We start from the raw sequence: 19,486 nt of genomic DNA on the forward strand, positions 1-19,486 counted from the left end.
CATGCCAAAAACAACTGTAGGCCAGTGATAGACAATGTGAAAGAGGTAGAGGGCCATATATGTTGCCCTCCATCTTTAAAATGGGCAGCAGAGGAAGAGCACAGTGCATTCCCTCCTCCGAGTTTGCCGCGTGACCTCTCGGCACTGTGCGGAGGAGGTCAGGTGATGCGAAAGTCTGACATCCCCATTCTGATAAGATTGGGAGCAGCCGGCTGATGGGCCGCAGGTGAAGGATTAGCGGGCGCCTGCATACTGTAGGCAGATCAGATCTTGTGGCACTGTACCTGGCAAAATGCACAGCCAGAACTAACAGCTGGAGCGCCAAAGGTCACTGCTGCTCTAAAGACTTAACAGATGTACTAACAAGAAAACAGAAATTTGAAACACAGTTTGCAAATCACTAAACAGAAACAAAAATCACTGTACTTTTACCCCAGTTTTGTTAGAAAAGTATGAAAAGGAATATTATTATTTAGTGAGGGCAGTGTGGAAGTGTTAAAAATAAAGGAATATTTTCAGGAATTATCGGAGATGTAAAAATATGAGAAAAAAAAAAAAGATGAGGGTATTTTAGTGTTTTCACTAAGGAATCCTACCTTGAAGCACCTCTGACAAGTTATAACGGAAATCCTTTGCCTTGGCTGCATGTGTGATAAAAATACAAGGTTATTTGGAAGCTCCTACCTGCTCCAAGTGAAATGAACATTTACAAAAAAATAAAAAAAAATTGTACTGGAAAATTACAAAAAAACGTCTCTAACAAAATAAAAAAATAAAAATGTGCAAATATATTTTCACAGAAATATCTACATTTTGAGCCTCCAAGTATAAACATATACTAAGTGTGCAAACTAATAGTAGCCTCATTGTTGAGTGTATGCATAGAACAGGTTCCAACAATGGACATCATCACAAAAGCATTTAAGAAAACAAAGTGTACTCACATTGCTTAAAATGTTTTGCCTTAGCAGTATTTAAACCGGAAATATAATTGACTGAACTACCTCACACATGTTGTCCATGTACTGAGGGGGGGTTAGGGGCATGGCTCAAGGAATCGAGTCATTGACCCCGCCCCCTAAATTGCATCAAACAGTTTTAGCCCATTACAGCAGGGGATGGGGCCACAATTACATGATAATCGCTCCATAAGCCCCGCCACTAAACTAATGGTTGGCCATGAATTGGGAGGTTTGCCTGCTCTCCCTGGAGTCTGGGAGGACTCCCAGAAATTTGTGAGTCTCCCGAACATTCCGGGAGAGTAGACAACTATGAAAAAGCCCTATAAATAGCAACTTAAATTTTATTTTATATAAACAGGTTAAACATGTGAGCATATAGGTTTCAAATAAACAATAGGTTGCTTGTCTTTCACATCATTGTAAATCTGACAATGACAAACCGTTTGAATCCTTACCAAGAACGTCTTCATAGTCAACAAGTTCGAACCACACCACAGCTACTGATGTCCATACTCCCAGAAGAGCAATCACCATGAACCAGGTGAAGAACGAGCTACCAGAGAGACCCTCCTTTTTCCCATTCTTACCACCAGGTTTGGAGTCTGTTTGGAGAGAATAGAAGGTAATATAAATAATAGCATTAATTGAAACCTGTTAAAACTATAAAATAAATAATGGCTCTAGACATTTACTGTAAAGGATGGGGGTCAATGACACTCCTCAATTTAAAAACAGGTGTTTCATGCTTGTAGCTGTCTAAAAAGACATTACCACCCTGTTATGAATTACCCTACTACACTGGAGGAACAGGTGTACTGTCCTGAGGCTTTGAGAGCAAATTCACAATAGGACAATACAAATTCTCAGGTGTGTTACCGTATGGCAACGGCTGATCTTTCTCTCTATCTAGTTTGATTAAGCATGCGTTTAATACAAATGAGCCATAGAGGTGATCTGTATAGAAAACATAAATCAATGTAAGTTATTACAAAAATAGTTAGGTACCAATAGTTATGGTTTTTTTTTTGTGGCGCACCAGCCTCTTTGTGTCCAGTAATTCTTAGAGATTTGTACCAATACAGAATCTTCCTTGGCGTATTGTTAGAAACATAGAATTTGAGAGCAGATAACCACTTGGCCCATCTCTTAACCTATGGTAACCTCCAACACTATTTAATTCTTATTTAAGGATACCCTTTTGTCTATCCCAAGCATATTTAAAATGGCTTTACTGTGTTAGCCTCTACCACCTCTGATGGGAGGCTATTCCACTTATCCACTACCCTTTCTGTGAAGTAGTTTTCCTCAAATTTCCTTTGAACCTACTTCCCTCCAGTGTCAGTGCATGTCCTCATGTTCTAGTACTTCTCTTCCTTGGAAGAATGTTTCCCTCCTGTACCTTGTTCAAACCATTGATATATTTGAAAGTTTCTATCATGTCCTCCCTTCCCCTTCTTTGTTCTAAACTATACATATTAAGATCTTTGAGTCTTTCCGGGTAAGTTTTGTGCTGTAGAGCATGTACCATTTTAGTTGCCCTTCTTTGTACAGTCTGTAATGTATTTATATCCTTCTGGAGATATGGCCTCCAGAGCTGGACACAGTATTCTAGTTGAGGCCATATCAATGACATATACAGTGGCATTATTACTTCTTTCTTTCTGCTACGGACTCCTCTTCCTATGCAACCAAGCATCTGACTTGCTTCATTACATTGCTTACCTGCCTTTAAGTCACTCCTAGATCTGGTTCCTCCTCAGTAGTTTCCATTAATACAATATTTAGTCTTTGGGTGTCTGATACCCAAGTGCATGATTTTGCATTTTTTAACATTAACCTGTAGCTGCCACTCTCTTGACCATTCCTCTAGTCTACCGATTGTTCGTATACCAGAAGTTTTTGCTGTTTACCCTTAAAGGTATATATATATATATATATATACATACATACATACATACATACATACATACATACATACATACACACACACACACACACACACACACACACAAACACACGCAGTGAGTGTTGAGGCTGAACTACTTCTCATTAGAATGCAGCCTAATATTTCACTTCTTTACCACAAGCTCAGTAAAACTTGGACCCAGAGTCTATAATTCATTTCTACAGCAGCAATATTAAGGCATGCAATTTTGTTTCACAAAGCTTAGCAACTATAACCATATGTGGCATTATGACAGTTCCCACAGAGATAAAACCCATAACAGAAGGGTTTGTATGGCACACAACACAAAAGAATGCAGACAATGCTTTGCTTTTATCACAGACAATTGTAGCAGACAGCAATGTATCCTTTGCCAAAGGCTAGGGACACCACATGCAACATGTCTGTGTAATAGTAACTTACATAAACCATGCATAATAAAACTAGAAAAACATTACATGATTCAAACAAGAAAAAAGAAATATTTGTAATTTGACAGATTTAAATCTAAAACAAGTTACTAGTATAATGTAATGTACATGTCACTGGTCTTCTGGTGTTCAGAAACTACAATAACAAAGCACATGTTCCCTAGAGAATAGATTAAATGGGTGTATCAGGTAAACAAGCCAACATCCATCCCTTTATGGCCGTTCCATGGTGTTTGTTTATTTACACTTATGGATCCAACTGTGTAAAGACCGTGTACACCTCTTAGCTCCATCAGACATGGTAACGGATTTGAGGAGTCTATGGTGGTGCTTTTCCAATAGGGTCTCCTACCCCTCTAAGGGACCAGTCACTATATTTACACATACGGTTTGCAAGAGGAGCGGTCAGAGCACACTGACCTCGTATCTGCCATTTGTAACCAATTCCTACCACCGTCTATGGTCACAATGCCTTCCTCTAACACAGTGTTTCTCAACTCCAGTCCTCAGGACCCCCTTAGCAGTCCGTGTTTTCCATATCTCCTTGCTGGAGCACAGGAGTATTCATTACTGACTGACACAGTGTAGCAGGTGGTATAATTATTTCACTGGTCACCTGGCAATCCTGCACTGTTAGTGGGTCCTGAGAAACACTGCTCTAACACAATAGTGGACTAAAGACAGCTGTACCAAAATCTATACAAAAAAGCTTTCCCCGAGCGGTGGCCCCGACTGTGAGAACTAGTGTAGCAGAGCTGGGTGCACTGGCCCAAGTATCAATGATCCCTAGATCACCTTGTGCTGTACAAGTATCAGATATAGACAGTCAGCGCATCCTGACTGCTCCACTGGTGAATCACAATGTAAAGCCTGAAGGGCCAGGCATCCACATAATAGTGTTGAATGCAATTTTTAAGCCTCAACGTAGGCACAAAATCTCGGGCCTCAAACCGGCTTTTTAATCTGTGTATTTTGAGTTATGCATATCATAAGAAATGTGCAGCTCACATTACGGAGTAAGACTGGCGCTGTGTCAAGACACACTTAAATCTTGATGCAGCCATATACTAGATATGCCAGTCGTCATGATCGACTTGACAATGATTATGGGCAAGTACTATAAATCTAGAAATAAAAAGTAATAGTGGGAAAAACTTACTAACCTCACCAAAACTGAACCAAGCACACAGATAATGTGGAGCGGGGGGGAAATACCTGTCTTCCCTAAAAAAACAACTGAGCTAACAGCACTGGGGCACCTTCCAACAACCCTGGGAGATGGGTGCTGAGGTAATAATGTAAAGATATTTTTACAACAATATTTTAGTATGTGGCACCACAGGACCCAGCAAGCACTGGCAGCCATTAACTGCTTGGGTATGCTGGTGTTTGTGGTATACGCCCAGGCTACAAGCGTTAGTTCCATTTCACTTTGGGATAGATTTGGCAGTGGGGAACCACGGGTTTTTAAGCCACTGCAAAAGATCAGTGGTCCTCATGGGCACGTATCTTTGTTCAGGAGGTCGAATACCAGTACCAGCAAAAGACATTTCCAATTAACAGGCGTAACCAGAGATATGGTCGATTTAGAATAGGCTGCACATCCAGGTGTTGCATATAACTATACTGTGCTTGAGTTTCAGGAGCAAGCCACCAATCCAAATCTTAAGGCAAGGGGGGCTGACTGTGCAACTTACATGGAATTCAAAATTGGGCATATTAGTAAAACAAAGCAGAATTTTGCACTTAAAAGTTGGATTTCCACCTGTGAATGAAGCCCAATGTGCACATTACATTCTATGAGAGAGACAAGAGTATGCATAGAACCTTAGGTCCCAGTCAAATCCGTCACCATGCAGTCTGCAGCAGGTAAGAGAGTGGGGTAAAGGCTCTGTACACTGCTCCATCCGTGCTGGATCCCCAGATAGTTATCTTTGTAATTTACACCAAACTAAATAACCACTATAATGGCCTGGGAGTTAGGATTCAGCCAACTGAATTTGTAGTGCACAGAATACATTTTGCTTCCAGAATATATAGGTTTTTTTTAGTAGCTTTACAACCACATATAAAATTTACATTTTCTTATGCTACATACAATTTTGCAGACCAGCAATTACAGAAGATGCCCATCAACAGCTGTCCTAATTAGAGTTAAAAAGTTATTAAATCATGTCCGTCTGCAACTCACTGATAATTCCACTTTGTATCAACATATGTTCTACAGGTACGTCACAAACTACAGTGACTTTACTGTAAGCTCACTTCATCCATTTTTTCACCTCTTGAATTTTTCACAAGATGTTTTGGTACAGAGTATTCTGCTGACTGTATATATAACATTCTCATTTCAGGGATGCTATTTTGATATAAGCAAAGTCAATCTGCCAGCAATGCAATACCAGCAGTGTCCATTCTAATTTTAATTTCCTTCTCAGTCCCACCTAAGCCAAGGAGTGTGCCAGAACTATATACAGGCACTACTCATCCATGCTAATCAAAAGCTGTGAATAATACAATAGATTTGAGAAATAAGCTGTAAAATGCAGTCATGTTGCAAATGTATTTTCTCCCCGTGTTTGCGAGGGTTTCCTCTAGGTGCTCTGGTTTCCTCCCACACTCCAAAAACGTACTGGTAGGTTAATTGGCTGCTAACAAATTGGCCCGTGTCTGTCTGTGTGTGTGTGTGAGGGAATTTAAACTGTAAGCCCCAATGGGACAGGGACTGATGTGAATGAGTTCTCTGTACAGCGCTGCGGAATTAGTGGCGCTATATAAATAAATGTTGATGATGATGAAATGTCATTTTGTGACGAGATACGACTGCCTATGCGCAATCGCAGTCAATTACAGATAGCAGCATTGATTAGCATGGGATGATTATCGCTAATTTATTCATTTATGGGGGAGCTACACAGTTTAGGGTGTTTATTGCTAAATGTGGAGTAGGCACAGACCCAAATGCAGAAGTGAGGTTTCATGTTGCTACACATTTCGGAAGGCATTAGCAGGGGACTGACCGAGTTCCATTACCCCCTACAAACCGATTAACTTTTTGCAAATTGAGGTGGTGGTGATTAGGAGTCATACTATACTTTAATGGGGCAGCCTTAGCACAAAGCCCACATACCCACCGGCATTTTACTTATGGGTTTAAATTCTAGCAAAAACATAGCAAAGTAAATAAATAAAAGAATGGAACAAGTTGTGCTTGAAAAAATGGAATGCAACGAATGTAAGAACATTGATGGGCATGGGAACACTAGAAACAATCATTTCTAGTGTCGGACACATTTACATGCGGTTTAAAAATGTTCCAGTGGGTATGGCACCCTTACATAGAAACAAATCTACAGATGTGTCACATGACTCATGAATTATTTAAGATGATATAAATGAGGCTCCAACAAACAGTATTTGAGGAGAAAAAATTAAATTATTGGTTTGTTCAAAAGTGACACTAGGCAGATATATATACACACACACACTTCATTCCAAGACACACTATATACTAACATGTACATATTTCACTTACTATAAAATAATTTGATTGGTTACCTGTATTTTCAGCCTTGACTAACTGTGAATAGCTTGCACACAAATTTACCATATGAAATGTTACCGTACCTGCATCTTCATTCATGTTTCAGGCACTGTTAGTCCATGAATATCAGCAAAACAATTGCACAATTCCAGCTCCTACAAGTAATGCCTAAAGAAGGGAACTAGCATCTCTAATCCAGCAGGGTGAAATGATTTCGCGCAGTTAAGTCAGCTAGATTCCGAAACTAGACCTGCCCAGCAAAGCTGCTGGAAATCTATTAATAGTCCTGCCTTCTGGAGCCAAACTCTTGCAGGCACTCATATGGAAATCCTGCGCTATGTAACAAGTACGCTGCAAAGTCTTAACTCCTTCTTACCCAAACAATGGCGATTTGCCCTACAAGGAGGCCGCTTCAAGCTAGAGTCTGCTAATGTGCCTCACATCGCTCTCAGCGGACGATGAAAAGCATGTTTAATTAGCTCTGCATCATATAATCTATAACTGTTTGGAGAGTGAATTAGAGCAGACTACTGTACAGCTGGCTTGTGACCACATACATTTAATCAATTCATTTATTATACAAGTGCACAGGAGCTGCAAAACTTGCCCAGATATGAATCCTCTGTTGGCATTTCCCTTTGCCAACAACAATAGCAAACAGTACAGACAGCACTCACTTCAGCCTCATAGAAACAATAAATCCCAAAATGCTGCCCAAATTAATAATCTAATATAAAATAAAAATAAATGAGCACATATGTGGATAGGTAGCATAAGCATTAGTACATGAAATATACACTACATGGCCAAAACAATGAGACCACCCCTTCTGATTAGTATGTTTGCCACACCCATTGCTAACAGGTGCATATAACAAGAGCATATATCCGTGTAATCTCCATAGTTAAACATTAGCAGTGGAATGGGTGGTACTGAAGGGCTCAGTGACTTTCAATGTGGCACTGTCATAAGCTGTCACCATTCCAGCAAGTCAGTCTGTCAAATGTCTATCTTGCTATAGCTGCCCTGGTCATCGGTAAGTGCTGTTATTGTGAAGTGGAGACTTCTAGGGGCTGTAACGTCACACAAGCTCACCGGATGGCACCGCCGAGTTCTGAAGCGCATAAAAAGTAAGTATAGTCTGTTCTTGGTTGCAACACTAACTACGGAGTAGCAAACTGCCTCTGGAAGGAACATCAGTAAAGAAGGGTTTGTCGGGAGCTTCCTGGATTGGGTTTCCATGGCTGAGCAGACGCAGATCACCACGAGCACTGTCAAACATCAATTGGAGTGTTATAAAGCACAGTCATTGGACTCTGGAGCAGTGGAAATGTGTTCTCTGGAGTGACGAATCCCAATTCACCATCTGGCAGTCTTGGAGACAAATCTGGGTTTGATGAATACAAGAATGTGTACTGCCAACTGTATAGTTTGCAGCAGGAGGAATGGGGGAAGAGGGGGGATTCAACTTCCCTCAGAGTAACATAGCATTCAAATTACCGTATTAACAGTAATATACTTAACACTGATATCTGCTTGCGGCTCGGGAGCAGGCGTTGAAATTACAGTAACAATGGTACTTATGCATACTATTACCATAGTAATGGTAATAGTGCGCAGTCCACGTTACTTCTGACAGTAACGCTGCAAATTGAATATGTATTATATGTATTGAATATGAAATTAATAAAATTCAATTTTTTCTTTAAAAAAATACTAAAGATCTGAATTCAGATTAAATCCAAACCAAACAAAATCAGTCAATCCACTTAAGTCCTATTATTTTCAGTTTTGAAAAATGGCATCAAATGTCCAATAATAGAATAAAGGAGGCTTTTTATTAGAGAAAATTCTGTAGACCTTAGTTCCATACTTTGTGTAGATCGTGAGTACACAATATCCTTTTGACTATAATGGTATGTCATGCAGAGTTTCACCATTTCCTTCCTACAATAAGATTTCCAGCGTCCGCAATGGAATGCAGTTTGGATTGTACCACTAGTTATTTTGCATATGGGAACCTCCTGGGGCCAAAAACCCTAGGCGCTTTGTCTTGTTCTATTTCATCAGGGGAATGGGGTTTGCCAAGCCTTATCCTCTTTAAATATGGCAAATTCAGGCAGTAATAGTCTTTTCAGGTGGAAACACGTTGAAAGGTGGGCTCGAGCAGGGGTACACGCCTAGATGCACATATGTATAGTGCATGTGCACAAGGAGGGCATGAATATTCTCATAAGTTCCATAAGAAATAATAAAACTAAAATATAGTTCTATATTTCTTATGAGACCCAAAACAAATTTACATTTTCACTTTCAATTACTTTTACTCAAAAAGGTGCCGGTATACTCCATATTTTAAAACCTCTATGTCCGTCCTTATATTCAATACCTGATTTTTATGTTCTTGGGTCTCGAAGACCTTTATAGAAAGTAACCACTTTTCTGAACTACAATTCCAACATTTGCCAAAACCTTAATTAGGCTGACTTTTATAAATAAGAGAACAAAAACAAAAACAAATAAAACAGAATTTTAAAAGTCAAAATGTATAAAATAAGTAGTTCTTCCCTATCACTATTCTCCCAAGAAACAGTGAAGGTTAAAATTAATATTCAGTTTCTTGAGACTAAAGTCCCTGAATTTAAAATCCATTTAGCCTCTGCTGAAAGAGAAGTCTATCAAAATGGTCTTCTCTCAGAACTTTGTCCATTTATTTCAAACATCACAATTAAGCAGGGGGTCTCTGCTATGAAACTTCTGACAGTGTGCTGAAACACTATGGGTTAATATATAGTTTTCTATACTTTCTTCCATCATATTCAAACAATTATTAAAATAATAAAAGATAATGAAGATGGTAATAGGCAAAACACATCCAGAAATACACAATGGAAATTATTCCCTTCTTCCTTCTGAAGCCCACAGTCTTTGCAAAACTACAACAGATGTCATATTTGGAGAAAATTAGATTTAATGCTCATCAATTTTTAAAGGATCACTAAACCTGCAAGATGGATAATAGCTAAAAATAATATTCCCAAATACATTTGTAAACCTTCCAGGAGCTTATTATAAATTAAGATATCATCAGAAGCAGCTATTTATATAGTGCCCCTAATTCCTCAATCACATCAGTCCCTGCCCATTGGAGCTTACAGTTTAAATTCCCTAACATACACACAGATACTAAAGTCAATTTAATTGCAGCCAATTAACCTACCAGTATGTTTTTTTTGGAGTGTGGGAGGAAACCGGAGCACCCGGAAGAAACCCACACAAAGACAGGAAGAACATACAGACTCCATACAGATAAGGCCATGGTTAGGAATTGAACTCATGACCCCAGTGCTGTGAGGCAGAAGTGCTAACCACTGAGCCACCCCCAAGATATAAAAGAAAGCTGTGACTGGAGGGAGGGAGAGATATTTTACAACACACATCAGATTTCCTGTCAGTAATCCCATCCAAAATGGCAGAGAACCACGTCATGTAGGCTCCCATCCTGGTCACTTTACTAGGAGCTGGGCAGGATGCGGTAGAATGGCCTGCTCTCCCAGGAGCCCTACATGTAATTCAGGAGTGGGCAAGTATGCGGTATACACATACACAATATAGGACTGAGCACATGACAATATAAAAAGAGGGATGCAACTCTGCGCCATACTAATTGATCTACAAACTTACCCATAAATGAAGGAACTTGATTTGAAGAAGGCGTGTATAAGGTGGTATATTGCATAACGTAAATTCTCCTACTGCCATAATTGTTAAACTATCAAATTCCATTGATTTACATTTCCATTGCATTTGTCTTATTGTCACTTCTAAACTTCCACTAAGACCACTGGGTAGTAATGTAGCCATTTTCTTTTAAACCAAATTAATTTTATTTAATGTAATAAAACATGATAAGACACCCTCATAAATTAAAGAGGAATAAACTATAAACTTGAAGATTATATATAATTTAGGGTTCTATTATGATAACATATGGTATAACATCAACCCATGTTATGGGTTAATTGTGCTCATGAGTTTAATTAGCTCTCTGATGCTGATAGGTTGAGTGTAGGATAAATAGCCAAAAGATCTACTGGAAAAGAATATCCTCTGATGAAACTAGGCTGACCGCTAGAGAATCACATCAGGAAATAGGATACAGGATTTATTGCTGACTTAATGGGACTTGGTTTTTTAACGTTTGCAGAGACTGAACAAGTGCGAGAGCAAAATAGCGGATTTATTTTGCAGACATTCGATATTGAAGTGGAGAGCCAATCACCATTCAGAAGAAAGAAGGGTAATTATTACAACATAATAACTCATTGTCGCATTTATAACCACACAATCGGCTGCACATTATCTGTGAATGTACCACAAGGTTTATGAATACTCTTCGAACTCTGCTATTTAAGTCCTGTATTGCTTTCATTTGTGCAATTATCATCATGGGCAGCTACAATCTTTTAATAAATTATATTTTAAAACAACATATGGGAACGTAGTTATAAACATTTTTCTAACATTTATGGAGTACTTCTGCTTGTGTGAGTGAGAAAATATATATTCTTTCAAAAACTTATGGGGCAGAATAATTGGCACCACTAAAGAATATTTTAAATAAAACCAAAATAATTTGCATCTTCGTGCATAACACTGTCAGTTTATTGTTCCTAGTCTCCAGGAACTCTATTTTTGGCTGTTACCATTTGCCGTTTCCCTGGGGTATAAATACAAGGTTGCACACATTTAAAATCACTTTGTCATCCATCAACATAGCTAAAACGAAAGAGCTGGCAACTCAAATAAGACAGAAGAGATCTGCAAAGATTCGGAAGTGGTTATAAACAAAATTAGCAGTCAGTTAAAATTTTCATTACACACAATGGGGCCATAATAAAAAAGCATGGAACGGATGAAAATGTGCCAGGAAGAGGACACACGAGCATACTGCTCCCACGTACAGTGAGAAGGATGGTAAGAGAGGCAAAGATGATCCCAGGGATCACAGTTTCAGAACTGCTCAGTTTAGTTGAATCTCGGGCTTTTAAAATGTTAAAATCCACTGTCAGACGCCACCTCCATAACCAGAAGCTTTTTGGAAGAGTTCCACGAAAGAAACCTTTCCTAATAGCAAGACACAGAAAGCAGCGCCTGAACTTTGCAAAATGTCATTGGAACTACAAATGGAATAGTCAGATCAAAACAAAAATGACACTTTTTGGCCATGCACACCACCATCTTGTTTGGAAGAATAAAAAAAAAAAAAAAAGGACTGCATACAAAAGAAAAGCACCGGATACCCACTGTGGTGGTTGATCATTGATGCTTTGAGGCCGTTTTGCTGCTAGTGGCCCAGGAGCTTTTGTGAAAATCAGTGCTATAATGAATCCCACTCTATACCAGGAGATGTTAGGCCATTATCTGTCTGCCTCTACCAGAACCAGAAGACTGAAACTTGGCCATTGGTGGACCTTTCAGCAAGATAACAACCCCAAACACACATCCAAAATCCACAGAAATGGTTGCAGGAACATAAAATCACAGTTTTGCATTAGCCCTCTCAGTCTCCAGATATCAACCCAATTCACAACCTGTGATAAGTATTAAAGAGGGCAGTCCACAAGCGATGTCCTGAAAATATTAGAGTACTAGAAATGTTCGTTGTGCATGGAGGACAGGTCCAATATCCCTCAACAAGTGTTCTCCAACCTTGTTAAGTGTTACAGAAAACCGCTCAGTGCTGTTATTCATGCCAAGGGAATCATCACCAAATAATAATGGTAGGGACAATATTTTTGGAACCTATGTTTTGTTTTGTTTTTTAATTTGCTTCCAAAACACAGTGGGAAAATAAAAACTCTGCAGCTTACCACTTTGTTTACACCTGAAATATCCCTCATTGGATGTGTGGTTCATTTCATGTACTGATTTTAGCTCATTTCCATGAAGGGTGCCAATAATTCTGGAGTTGACTGTATATCCTGCATTTCCTCTCCTTTCTGTTTCATACTGTTCTGCGTTATTTTACAACATGAGCCACGGCTATATGTGGCTCATGTCTTAAAATGTTGACTGAAAATTAAATGCATTTTGATTTGTAATGTCTTGGGATCATCAGAGTCTAACAATTAAATGTGTCACTAATAGTGAACCATTAGCCATAATCAATTGATTTTTTAATATTTTATGTCTGTGTATACTGAGGTAATCTGTGCTTTTCAAGTTTTATGGTCTCTCGTGACTGTGCTGATGTCTCCATACTAACTAGACCTCTTCCAACACTATAAACGTGGATTCCCTGGCGCCACAAATAAAATGGTGAGCACAATATAACTTTGCTAAATGCTTCATATATTAGAATATTCATATAAACTTATATTGCAAAAATAATTGTATACAAGAAACATACGGAATGTGAATAGAACAGCTGTGTGCCGCAGCGATTCAACAGCCAAATTGAAGACATACAAGTTTCCACTGCGGACTGTGACCAACAATATACTAAGTGACCACTATACAGGAGCTCCTTTGGAAAGCCGTGAGACTGTATGTGAGCACTCACACACCGATATTCATACCAGATCTGTAAGGGGACTTAATGTGTCATGTTTAACACATACAACCATGATGAGTATGTATAGAGTTATGGTGTCAGCTGTTTTGATACACTGAACTATCAGAGCCACATACTAAATTATGTGGACATTTTAACTCAATTTTAGTGTGATTATTTTACGCAATTTAGTCATTCCATGACCATATGACCAGTGGGAGATATGATTTTGTATTCAATTTTTTTTGCAATATAGGATTATATGAATATTCTGATAAATATATTTAGTAAAGTTATATTGTGCTCACCATTTTATTTGTGGCACCAGGGAATCCACATTTATAGAATTTGTAGAACAAGCAGCTTGGAAAACTGCTAATCCCTATTGATACTGTCTTGAATAAGACTTAGCTTATGTCTCTATGAGTGTATCGAACGGCTGCCTTAATACGACATAGGAAGGTGCTACTCTTTATTCTGTGCATTTGCTCTTCCAACACTAATTGGTAGATAATGCTGGCCAGTCACCACCAGAGAGCTAGGAGCTTCCAGTAATCCGATTGGCCAATCAGTGCAGAGAGCCATTTAGTGACTATGCCGACTTCCCGGCACAGCCATAACAGTGCATCGCAGAGGAACAGCATGGGATTAAAGGAGTGGTGAGTAAATTATTGGGGTCTGGGTTGCGTAACCAGAGATCTGAAGTCTGCATTATGTATCCACTAAACCTCTAGGGCTGCACTGTACAGATGAGATTTTGGGTGTGCGCACTGTATAGCACTATGGGTCAGCATATCCAATAGGATAATTTTGTGCACAATATAGCTATATTGGGATAAACTCACCTGCCAACGTCAAGGCATCTCCTGTAGGAGAGTCCCTAGCATGGGAAACTAAAGTATGTTCAGGGTGTCACAATCAAAAACTTCCCAGAGGCTTTGTCTTTTGGCATCAGACCACTCTCTTCAGGTGCTGCAAGCTTTGAAAATGGAGGCTCAGGGAAGGTTTAACTGCAACACCCTGAAGTTTATTGGTCCAGTATTCCTGGTATAAACACACTCTTGTAAGAGTTCATATCACGTCTCTATGTACAGCCTGTGTTCTTTTTGCACAGTTGTTACTGAGGATCTATGGAGGTGATCCTCTTGTCTGCTTGCACCCACAGGCAGTTACATGACGTTTTCTACGGTTACAGGTGTGAATCATGTATTGTGTTACTCGGTATTTATGTCTTGTAACTGGCGATTTTTATTCACTCAATCCCAAGAGTTACAGATTAAGCAAGCAGCGAGGTTCCTGATAATGAGGCGACGGAGGTAAGCTAATGCCTTAGCTACTCTCTCCCACTTCCTCCACAGCGGCTCTGCTCATGTGCTGTTACTTCATGTAGGTGCCAGTATCCTCATAACCATCATGACAGATTGAAGGTAATACTTATGTTCAGCGAACAGATACAGTAACAGTGGTGGATGATTATTAAGGGAAATTAACCAGAGACATAGCACCATTATGTTTTGATTCTTCAAATCCTGCATGCTTGTACCCAAACGTTGGAGTGGCTAGAATAATTGATAGCCAATCAAATCATCAGAACGCTCACAGTAAAATAGTGTATTTTAGGAAGTGTGTGTGTGTTGTTTTTGTTGAAGGCAATGAACTTGTGTCATTGTGTGAGTGAGTGGAGGGCTTTGTGCGACAGGGGTATCAACTTGATTTGGCATGGTAATAGGGGTAAGCAGGAAGCCACAGACTGAGATTTATTTAGTAGAAGGAACAGGGTACCCCAACAGTACAGAGCAGTGATGCGAGCCTCCAGTAAAATTAGAGCAGGGAAATTGTGATTTAAAACATTGTTCATATAGATAGCTGCTCTGACTGTCACCATAAAACATATGCTATTAGCGTCATGTGTAATGTATAATCCGCTGCAGTCACACATTGGAGGCAGCGGACTGCCTAGAGTACAGAGAGCAAGGACAAAGCTGTCAGAGATAGATAGCGATCAGAGACAAATAGTGCACGCTGCAAGCATATTATATACAAAGGAAATTGTGTTGCAATTATTCTCCCTATAAAACTGGAAAAGGATCCATGGGTCAGGCTGGGCAGCAGGATCAACCTCTGTGTGACCAACTAGTAGTTAAGTCATCTTAGAGACTCAATGTGCTAGTTAATAGTTCTTCTTAGTAAGGAAAGGCAGATTATGAAACTATATATTAAGTGTATAATATATTTATATTTATCAAATAGAACATTATGAAAGAGAATCCAAGGACTTTCAAACCAAAAATAACCAACAAGAACTGAACAGTAGCATATTATTACATTGTTACCTAGGCCTATGGCTTCATAAGGCTGTACTCCCCCTGTAGGTTCCCTACAATATAACAGGCTTCAAAGCGTAAGCCAGATACACCATGATATAATGTTACAGTGCAAGTCTCAACATTGAACAAGATGTAAATTGATCCCTTCTTCACCCATGACCTGGAATCAGCGGCAACAACATTTTAAGAACTTTTTATCTACAGGTTGTTATTAGAGTGACACTGTGGGAAGGATGCATCGGAATGTTTGGCTTCATGAATCAGCGGAGCTCCGATATGATGCGGGTTATGCAGGTGACCCTGGTGTGGCCTGTACCGTTGTGAAAGGGTCAATAAAGAGACAAAACACATGAGAATACACCTATTCCATATAAGTAATAAGTGGGGATTTCCTCGATACTCCCTAGGTTACCGGATGTTGGCTCAATATGTTCAGTCCTCTTGAATAGTGCTCCATAGAGATCTATTGGAAAGGACTAGGGGGGGGGGGAAAGGGGGCTGCAGTACTCACCTTAGAGCTGCAGCGCATTTTAGCTGTGAATGTTATTAGTTGATATATTATATAAGCAAATTAATATTTTTATTCATTAACATGAGGAATGGAAGTGATAGAAAAATGAGAATACTTTATGTAATATATAGTATAAGGAATGACAATCCATTATTTCCATCCCTGCTTTTACAGAATATTCCCTTCTATAGCATATATGCTTCCTTTTATCAATAACCTCTGTGACTTGTAGTGCAAGCAGAATGACATTACCCTTATCACCTACAGTCCACACAATGCTTCCATCTTTTTATATACATAAGTGAGGGGACCACGTGCCGTCTCCTGGGGTAGACGGTAATGTATAGCAGCAGCTAAGTCACACAAGCATTTGGTGCCACTGGCCTCAGCTAGTTTTACTAAGCAGAGAAATGAAAGAAAACTTCAAAATAATCCCCTTGCCATCCGGCTCTAACTAAACATTTGTCTCTCCTGACTAATAAACCAAAATGAAGCACAAGCAGTATCAGCACAGTTACTTACAGGCAGATATGAGGCTCTCTCCCACAGAGACTCTGCAGCTCCAGTCCCCAGGCAGTGAGACTGAGTGAGTTGAGTTGTAGCCTCTAACCAGCCCCATTCAGGTGCAACTCCCCATTACCAGCAGGTTCACATGTAACTTGGGAGACCTGGTTACAGGCCTAATGGATGGAGCCCACCCTCACTCTCCATCCATAAACCTCAAGACCCTTGTCCGGCTTTTACAACAAGCCTATAGTCCTTCAGCAGCTCACAGCTACTACAGACACATTCTCCTGGGGTTTTAAGTAGGTTAGGAAAGTAGGTGAAATCTACCCGTTTTCATACACCATACCAGTGACTGTCATAATATACTAATACATATTACTATCACACTACGTATGCAGCTATATTGGCTCTGCACTCAAGGACACATACATTAGCTTTGGCCTGACACAGATATTGTATATGGTCGTACAGATAAAATCTTCATTCCATCACAAACCTGCCAAAACAGAGCAGCATTCCTTTTACACCAACTAGCCTGTGGCACTAAGGTGTGTAACCCTCAAAAATATATATACAGTGCAAATGAAAAGCTGACAGATTCTACATTAGACATATTTGTTTGTTACATGATTTGCAGACACTTTGGTGTAAATAGGCATTTGCTGGAAGCAACAGTTGCTATATGTGCATTGCACAAAATAACTGCTTCCTGACGGAAGTGATGAAATTACTGCCTCACCTGCATAGATATGCCAATAGCAAGGCATTTTATAACATGCGTTCTATTCAGTTTTTTCCCTGTTTAAAGTAGAGCTGGACAAATCTCCAAAATTATTGTTGGGGAATAACCATTGGATGTCATTTCTATTAAAGAATAATTCTGCCCAAACATGAAAATTCAGCTTTTGTTATACTATTCTAAGCAAAATCAGAAAAAAAAACAGAGTCTGCCTAAATACTGGCTTTAGACTATCTGGCAGGGCTACAGACAAGTCTTATGCACCTGGCTATTCTGCCTCCCAGATTTCACTGACTGGCTCATGAATTCTAAATATTTTGGGCTAAACTTTTTAAAATACCACCTGCCCTCAAACCCCAATTGGAGGTAGAAGCAGGACCAATATTAATGAGAATGCTGCTCATCAGTTCACTGGGATCCAACGCTGCATGGAATACTGGTCATTACATTAGGTCGCTCAGCACTGTCATGAACATTGTGCTTGTTACTGACCCATCAGACAATGATAGCTGTCACATCCATACACAGCTTTGCAAATATCAAGAGCAATATATTCATGGTCTGCTGGGCTATGTTAAATATTTGGCTTTCTACAGTAATTTTAGATCTGAAATTCTTGGTTATCCATTATTCAACAGAAAGAATGGCTGTAATACTGATCTGTGTGCAGAGCATTTGTGAGGGATGGCTTCTATGCATGTACAGGTTTTCCATTGAAAAAGTAAAAGAAACAAAATAGGAGTTGATTAGCTTAACTAGAATACATGTTCACACAGGCCTCTCAATACAACACGTTTAACATGCTTGTGACTGGATCACTAATAACTTATTTGTGGCTAAATCATGTGGAAATAATTTATTGTAGAAATGTATAATTTGAAATGCACTTATCCTGTTACATTGGGATGTGTTTTGTATGGAAGTGTCATTGTTTGGGTTTGTAAGGTTGCTAGGGGAAATTTCCATTTAGGCATATGTGGGGAGGGAGTTTGATAGCAGGAAATGTTAACTAAGTTTTTTGATGATGTGTCAAATGCCTGCTCTGGACAAAGGCCCAGCAGGGGTTGTTACTGTGTGGCCTTTTGTCCAGAATGTTCAACCCTTTCTTAACACTGCAAACAAAAAATGCATTGGCCAAAAATGGTGATGCAGGAAATCACAGAAAGTTATAGGATATCACAGATAAGTGTAAATATTGTTATCCATGTTTGGATAAACAAATTGCATCCCGATTCTAAAAATAACTCAGACCTGAAGGGGGCTGGCTTATCCAGTGAGGCTGCGATCAAATGTGTATAAAAACAGCACTGTTTTGTATTAAACGTTGTTCTTCTGATTTCATCTGACTAGTATATCCAATCAATGTGTCTGCAAATAAACATAACTTGCTTCAAAGACCTGCTTAAAATATCTTCCATGCTGAAAATTCTGTGACCTACAGATTAGGCCCAAAATCTAATCTGTTGCCAACTGTTTCTGAGGTTTGGACCCAGCTTTTCCGGTACAACCGCTCTGCCTGCTAACCTGCAGCTCTGGTCAGTGTGATAAGCCAGGGGGGATCCATCCACAGCAACCCTGATCCACAGTAATAGGTCAGGAGTACCAGCCCAGGTATACCAGTAACGGGGTACACTCGTAGCACCAGTTACCCAGAAGGAACCCGGTACTGGATGCCAGTAAGGAATCCAGTGGTGGCAGAATTTGTAAAAAAAAAAAAAAAAAGTGGATAAAAATATCTGATTTAAAAAAATATATCATGGATAAAATTCATGCGAAAGCTAAATGCCATAGACAACACCTACAAGCTATGGATTAAAACAGTTCCATATTCCTCACTCCATGCATTGTTAACAAACAAATGCAGTTCACTTTATCAATGGGCAACAAGGTTGCATGCAAATGATAATAAATTGTATAACACCATTAGAACAATACTATCTATTCAAGAAGCGCACACCAAGTTC

At 39.4% G+C, this 19,486-nt stretch overlaps 1 protein-coding gene across 4 annotated transcripts in view; it reads right to left on the bottom strand.

The window, feature by feature from the left end:
• The window catches only part of ASPH (aspartate beta-hydroxylase), a 148,030-nt gene that overhangs the window by 119,675 nt on the left and 8,869 nt on the right, over window positions 1–19,486 (bottom strand). For 2 of the 4 annotated variants that reach the window (XM_075213566.1, XM_075213569.1), the window contains exons 2-3: window positions 1,418–1,564; window positions 597–641 (exon numbers count right to left, since the gene is read on the bottom strand). In XM_075213566.1, the coding sequence (XP_075069667.1) occupies window positions 597–641; window positions 1,418–1,564 (192 nt within the window). Of the gene's footprint in view, window positions 1–596; window positions 642–1,417; window positions 1,565–6,965; window positions 7,163–19,486 lie in introns of those variants that run through there. The other 2 variants (XM_075213567.1, XM_075213568.1) reach the window with 2 other exon arrangements.

This window comes from Mixophyes fleayi, chromosome 5, assembly GCF_038048845.1.
Source record: "Mixophyes fleayi isolate aMixFle1 chromosome 5, aMixFle1.hap1, whole genome shotgun sequence".
In the NCBI taxonomy this organism is placed as follows: domain Eukaryota; kingdom Metazoa; phylum Chordata; class Amphibia; order Anura; family Limnodynastidae; genus Mixophyes; species Mixophyes fleayi.